This window comes from Pundamilia nyererei, unplaced genomic scaffold (genome assembly GCF_000239375.1).
Source record: "Pundamilia nyererei isolate P.nyererei 1_Seehausen unplaced genomic scaffold, PunNye1.0 scaffold00329, whole genome shotgun sequence".
In the NCBI taxonomy this organism is placed as follows: Eukaryota; Metazoa; Chordata; class Actinopteri; order Cichliformes; family Cichlidae; genus Pundamilia; species Pundamilia nyererei.
Genome location: NW_005187730.1, coordinates 119,699 through 127,169, shown reverse-complemented (window position 1 = coordinate 127,169; position 7,471 = coordinate 119,699). Strand labels below are relative to the sequence as shown.

General features: G+C 41.1%; 1 protein-coding gene across 10 annotated transcripts in view; it reads left to right on the top strand.

Moving 5' to 3' along the window:
* Positions 1–313: 313 nt before the first annotated feature.
* Positions 314–7,471, top strand: part of afdna (afadin, adherens junction formation factor a) — a 116,128-nt gene continuing 108,970 nt past the window's right edge. For 5 of the 10 annotated variants that reach the window (XM_013915593.1, XM_013915595.1, XM_013915596.1 and 2 more), the window contains exon 1: positions 314–620. In XM_013915593.1, coding sequence (XP_013771047.1) covers positions 519–620 — 102 coding nt within the window. In that variant the 5' untranslated portion in view covers positions 314–518. The remainder of the gene's footprint in view (positions 621–7,471) is intronic. The other 5 variants (XM_013915598.1, XM_013915597.1, XM_005751832.2 and 2 more) reach the window with 1 other exon arrangement.

Sequence of the window (7,471 nt, the reverse complement as noted above, 5' to 3'; positions counted from 1 at the left end):
ACAAGTGTTTGTTTACTTTTTTCAAAGTGCAAACAAACAACAAGATAAGTAGTGAGATTTCACTGTCTGAATTGTAGATATTATATATTTACAGTGTAAATAAATCGCTCAGGGGTTTAAGGGCGTGTGTGTGTGTCTGTGTTGGGGTCTTAATGAAAAGATAATGAGTTAATCCTGCTGACCACCATAAGCGGGCTACTTCTTTTGAGACTGCACATTTAAGAAAAGCAGCGTCATCGATCAATTGTGTCGGTTCTGAAACAGTTAATAGTTTGCGCGTTCACAAACGCAAACACACACATACACATAGACCGGGGGCGCGCAGAAGCTCACCGGGAACGCGAAGCAGGAGCAGATCAGAGAGCAGGTCGGTCGGTGAGCGGAGAGACGCACGAAGTCCTGGCGATAAAGCAGCAGACCTGAACCTTTGGTTTGTGAGGCGGCTTTTTCTTCTCCTGTGGACTACCGTTACGGGAAGTTTTATTCAACAGTGCGGACCTACGGAAAGGCTGTCCACCATGTCGGGGAGCAGGGAGGAGGAGAGGAGGAAACTGGCCGACATCATCAACCACTGGAACGCCAACCGGCTCGACCTGTTCGAGATCAGCCGGCCCACAGAGGTAGGAGCTCAGCCAGGAGTGGCAGGAGAGGCCGCGGACACGCGGGCCCTCTCCTGGGGGTGGGGGGCCCTGTAAACCTACCCCCGGCTGACCCTTGGGTTGAAAATGTTGAAAGCCAAGCAGTATTGGGCAGCGTGGTTTTCTTGGGTTACTCGGTGGCAAGTCCCCCGTACGTGCTGCGAGAGAATGAATGCCAAACTCCATTGAAAAATGTCAGGATTTGCCAGATAGTAGGGTAAACACATTGTTCAAGATGGTGCCTATAAATTTAATTAAATCTTTGAGCCCTCACGGCAACCCAGGCAAACTATTTAACAGTCCATGGCTGAGCATCGTGTATAGGTAAATCTGCCTCTATCGCTTTATTTTAAAAGAAACTGTTCACACTTGCGTAGCTATTACCGCCCACAGCTGTGTATTTGGGAAGTGGCAGGAATAATTTTGAAAGTTGGCAAATCACAGAAGCTCTTAAGATTATGTGTGCGATAAATATGCCGAATTTGGCGCGAATGTGAGTAGAGTATTATCTACCTTGAGGTTTATTCTTGCTTCTGTGGATGCGTGCGATAAGTAGGTAAAGATGTAATTTCCAGATTTCTGAATGGGATTTGGTGCGTTATCTTGCGAACGGAACGTTAACTGGGCTAGCTAGCTAGTTAGTTAGCAAGCACTTTACCTGTAGAGCAAACATAAGCTGTGCTACTATTAAACAGAATAAACACCCCCCTTATTGGTGATTTATGCATTACATATTTGCGCTTTTTAAATGAGGGAGCAAAGTTGTAATATAGCCGGCGTGTACAGTGCATGCAGCGCACTCGCGGCACTGCCTGCAATGGCTGACAAACCCAGTAACACGGTCAGGTTGCTTGATACGTTAGGCATATAGATAAAAGCTTAAAGTATTAGCTACAAGCAGGGTGTGGATGCTTAGCTGGGCACTCAGATGCTGCTAGCCCACCACCCACAGGACAGCCCCTCTCCTGTATGTCTGTCGAGCTGTCTGTGCAACACACTGACTATGTCATGTCGTCCTGCATTGTCCTCACACACGAGCTAGCTTGGTACGAGCTGCTTGTTTGACCAGCAATAATTTGACCCTACAACACGGCGGAGCAGCAGTGCTGTAATTAAACCGCCCGTCTGGACTCAGGTTGTGGCTGTTTACTAATGACATGACGGGATAAGAAACGCCTCCTTGCCGAACAGTAGCAAGGGCTTGGCGATGTCTCTAGTCCTTACTAAGTCCAGTGTCCAGCAAACCAGGGGCGTTTCCAGGATTTTTGAAATGTGGTGGCTCACAGGACGTCAGCATGATTGATGAGAGTTGCAATAACGTTGCCAATTCAACGCAACCAAGAAAACTGGTGATGCTGTTTAGCCTAGCAGCTAACAACATAACATAACATCTACACTGGCTAAAGCCCAGACAAATGTGGAGTTAAACAAGATTCCTGCATTTTCTGTCTGCACCACTGAGACCAAAGCAAGACGTTAACATTAATGACAAGATAAAACAAATAAAATAGTTCTAATTTAATCTGAATTTCATTCTGCAGGTGCCGGCACTCAAGGTAGGTTTGAGTGACTGGACCTGATGAAATGCACTGTTTTAGAATAGAGGTAAATGCATTACAGACTCCACACTTAGCTTAATACTTTTTTTTTTTTTAATTTATAAATTTCTTTAGTATTGAAGGGCTGGACCAAAATGATTTACAGTGAAATTCTGGCCCTCATATTTTGCCCAAATCTAATCTAGTCCATTTTCTTAGATATTTACCATCAAAATATACAAATAGTTCAACTACAACTGCCTAATGAGAAAGAACCTTCAGTCATAAACACATTATTGGATCATAAATATTGATTCAAGAGTGTGTGCATATCACTTTTAATGCTGCTAGTAGAGATGCTTTTCATTATTTATATACTACTAGATGGCCTAATAGTGCTCTAGCAAAATAGCATTGGTAGAGGGATGCCTGGTGCCACCCTGTGCCCCCCTCAGGACATGTCCTTGCATCCAGTCCTGCCTGTGACTGGTGCATTTTGTGGTTAAGTAGTTTTAATTTAAATCTATGACTGTGATTGTGTCAGCTGCTGTGTTTTTAGGCGAGCTGCCCACCCCCACCTTTCTTGGATAAGGCTGTAGGGGGGCCACAGGGTCCCCTCTCTTCTCCTCTTGAGCCGATTACCAGGATTGAAGCTGGCCAGCCGTTGGCCAGTGTTGCATACTACACAGCACACACGCGCAGACAAATACACAACCCCTCGTCTGTTTAAGGAATCATTAACTCTGCATGTCCAGAAGTTTCCCAGACTGTAATTCTTTCACTATACTGGGGTTTCAGCTCACAAGCGTCACAGTGTAGTCCAGCAGAGCATAACTCAGTGTAAGGAGATGCATGGCCTTCCTTCACCACGCCACACCCCACCCATATGTCAGGTGGTGGAGCGCCCAAGCTGCACAAGTGTCCTCCAAATAGGCTAGACCACTCCAGAGTGAAGCTGTGCTATAGATAAAACTTGACACTGTTTTCCTTAAATAAAGCTTCCCACCCCCCAGTAGAAAAACAGAATATCTGGTAATTGTTATAAACGTTTAATTTCAGAGCAAGCTGCCACTGAGAGCAGTGAGATCATTTGTGTGATTAGATTAGGCATGGCTGGCTGATTAGTCTGGAGCAAAGGTTCTCAAACTTCTTAATCTTTCAAACCCAAAATTGAATAGGTCCTGCTGCGGGACTTATGGTGAGGCTCATTATAACATAACAGGTACCCATGTCACGTTGAGGACTCGCAGTGGGAAGAGATGTGGGGACTTATTTCTGCAGACTGAATAAACACTGGGCTTGGATGGTGTGGCACAATAGTCATGTAGTGTTGAGATGCAGGCATGCATCTCAACACTACATGACTCCACTCCACCCACTGGAGATGTGGAGGTTTAGTGACTTCTAATCCTTCTAGGTTTTGGTGGGACATGTGAATGTGTGGCACATTAGCCTTCCTAAAGTGTTTAGCTTTCATGATTCTCTGAAACTCTGCACCAGAGTTATTCAAGAAAAGCACCCAAACCTATCAAAAGTTCCCATCTCAGAATCGGCTTATTGTTTTTGTGCAATATTTAATGAAGCCATTGATGATTTAACTTTCATACTCTAAAATTGTCCAAGGATCAGGCTCTCAAGTACATAGACATAGGCCAGAGTTTGATACTTTTCAATTTGCCTTATTTTTATGATCCTTCATAAGTACATGAACTTTTGTGAGTTGAAAAAGCACATTTTACCTGGTTTAAAAACGGAAACCTGCACCAACTAAAGAATTTAATTGTTTTGACACCAGGCTCATCTTCTACCTGTGTTTTCTATTATGTCTTATTTAATACTCCTGAATTTAGATTATGGATGTAAAGTGGAGAATAAACATTGGTGTTCCCATGTCTCATATCATAGTTAGAGCATATCACATTTATCAAGTAAGTTTAGCTCCTGTAGTACAGCTCAAAGCAAATATGTGGTTGAGGATACTCCATGTGTAGTCGTGATCTAGTGACCATGCAGACCATAGGATTAAGTGAGGCTTACACTTGGTTGTGGACAGTGACAGAAACAGAGGATGAGTAGTGATTATTGTTATATTTCTTTAAAGACCACTCGAGGTCTGCTTGAAGTCCGCACAGAGTCTCGTGCTAACAGCCTGGTGACGACATTTCCATCACTTGGGCACAAATGCAGTATAATAGATGGATGCAGCCTTTTCCGTGAGGAACGGCATTTCATTTCCTCTAACAAATTCCTGAAGCCCTACATATTAATCTGTCTAATATCCATGGAAACAAACTGGTTTTGCCTGAGCTTTAAGAGCACTTTCTTCGATTTCAGTTGTATAGTTGTAGCCTAAGGGTCTAAGCCTCAGTATCTTTTAAAAAAATCTTTATTTTATGTGTTGACAAAAGTGACTGTGTTTAAGTATCATATTACTCTGTGGTTCCCGTTGGCTGTTTTTTTTACATACATATAAAATACCATCTTAAGAAACTAAAAAGAACTAAAAAGGCTCTTAAAGAACCTTAAAATGTTACAAATTTTGACAGTTTTACTTGTTTAGTTGATGTTTGTCCAGTATTTGTTGTTCAGCAAATTAGCAAGCAGTGGCAATTTAAAAAAAAAAGAAAAAAAAATTGGGTTCCACAGATTGACATCAGATTAAATCCCACGCCACGGTGCTGGTTGGCTAATCGTTAGTCCTCACACCGTGCTCAGTGAACCGATGTAAGTTTTAATCGAGGAACTGCTGTTTCACATCTCAATGCCAGATCAATCAGTCAGCTTGATGGAGTGGATCAATTTAAATGGGACAAACCCAGCCAACCATAAGACATGATTCACATCTTTTTATAATCTTTAAATTGATGAGATAGAAATGTTTTATCGTAGGATAAATATCTTCCCTATGTGGCAACAAGCAGACCGAAAACATGGTAGCAAAATACCCCCCCAGAGCATTACAGACTTGGTGAGGTCAAGGTAGGGCTGTTTGATATAACAATATATTTGGATGACGATATAAAAACGTCTATCATTTCATTTTATGCTATCGTTTGTTTCGTGGTGTCGCAAAATAAACTGTTTACGGCAATATTTTTTTCAGCGTTTTGATGGTCACTGTGGTGGCTATATTCATTTCTTAAAGTTCTCTCTTTCTCTTATATTTAATATAACCACACTACGGACGGACAAGCGCCTGTTTTTATGCGTTGTTGTTAGGAACAACGACGGTAAAACCATCTGCTTGTTTATTTTCCACATAAACCTTTCACAATAAAGCTCAAGATCCTGTTGAGACTTTTCAAAATAAACTGAATCACGTGAAAGAGGATGCAGAGTGTTTACGGATGAGAAGCAAAAAAGAGCCGTCAGGTGCTAAAAAATAAACCTTAGACTCAAACATTAGAACAGGCTTTTTTGTGTAATAAATACGCACAAAGAAAACGGTGGCCATTACAACTTATGTCTAAAAATGTATAGTTTCATGCATTGGTTAAAACACTTGACTCCAGGTACACGACGCTCAGCTGGAAACACTTCACACAAGTCGAGCTGCCCGAGAGTCACAGAATTTACAGAAAATGTTACATTTTTGTGATTTATATCATTATTGGGACGATAGATGTCTTATATCGGGATATGAGATTTTGGTCATATCGCACAGCCCTAGGCTTCACTTATTTCCTTCGATTTGTCACTGTCTACTCAAATTTCTTCAGTCAGCTCAAATGGTGTCTGTTCAGAAATGTGGCATTCAATAACTTGCTACATGCAACCTAAAAATAATGGTATGTGTCATCTTTGAAAAGAAGTATGCAGCATCAGGAAGACTCCTCTAATAGTTTGGATGTTGACAGCTTTGCACCTTCTTGTGCTTGGAAATGCTGCTCATCAGGGAAAAAAAGTTGCTGACAAGATTGTCCTGAATATGAGTTCTGGAGAAAAAACAAAGACTGTACAGCAAGTTTGATGTGCAGGAAGTAAGAAAAAATACGTTTTGAATGAATTTTGGGACCAGTTTACACAACCCAGACTTGAGGCCACCGGTTATGTCAGACCCTGTCCAACATGATGCGCTTGAAAGTGAATGCAGGTTTTGTTAAATTTGGGTCCAGTCCCCCCCCCCCTCTCTCATACATTCTGCTACATGCCATAAAGTTGAGCCATAAATAAAGGCAGACTGACAAACATTTTACAGGACATGCAGACCATGCTGGATAAATAATAGAGAATAAATGATGCATATCGCCTTTACAAATGCACTCTCCGGCAGTGGGTTTCATGAGGGTATTGACAGTGCAGTAATTAGCAGGTAGTGCTCTTTAAGCCTGTAATTATGTGTTACATTGCCATCATTCAGACAGGAGTGATCTTTATTATGCTGACATTTCCCTCTGCTTCCTGTATAAGTGTGATTTTCCTCAATCATGTAAATCAGATTATCAGGAAACTCTTATTTATGCAAGGCAGAGTTGGCTACATTAAACAGTACCTTTGTATCTGTGGGATGGTGATAAGGTTTTACAGTTCCTCCTCTTGCCCTGAATGCTGACCCAAGACCGTCTTTTTTTTTTTTCTCCTTCCCCCTGAGCAACTCAAGAGAAGCTTATGGTTTAAAAATGGGAACGGCAGCATTTTTTTGTCCACTCAGTTCTCCACTGATCCTGCGTGGAACAAGATGTTCTGCCCCAAACATCAATTATGCTGAACAGTGACCCTAAAAGCCTCAGAAAGTTGTTAAGTATTAGTCAAAGTTGTACAGTTGTGGTTTTTTTTTTGTTTTTTTTGTCCCATAGTACAGCAGCTTAAAAGACAAATCTATTGTTAGATCTCTATGATTGGATCTAAATTTAAGACATTTAACAGACATAAATGCCTTAAATAGACTTTAGGGCTTCTAAAGTTGAGGCAGAGATGGAAATTAAAGCAAATGTTACATCACAATGCATATTTTTACTTTCAGTTTAAGAATTTAATTTAACCCACAGGCACTGTGTCCTCACAGAAGAGAACATAGTTAATACACTATGACTAGGGCTGAACGATTATGGAAAATAATCTAATTGCGATTTTTTTGCCCCAATATTGCGATTGCGATGCGATATGCGATTATTTTTTAAGGTCTTTGTCTTCTGTATTATTAAACAAAGACAAGCAATACATCATATAGTATGGCCAATACTATATTACATTAATTTAATAAACTGTTCTTTCCTGGAAGACAGACCTCTGTTATGATGACATGAGGTGATGCATGAATTGATGACTGACATTTTTATTTAACTTCTTCAATCA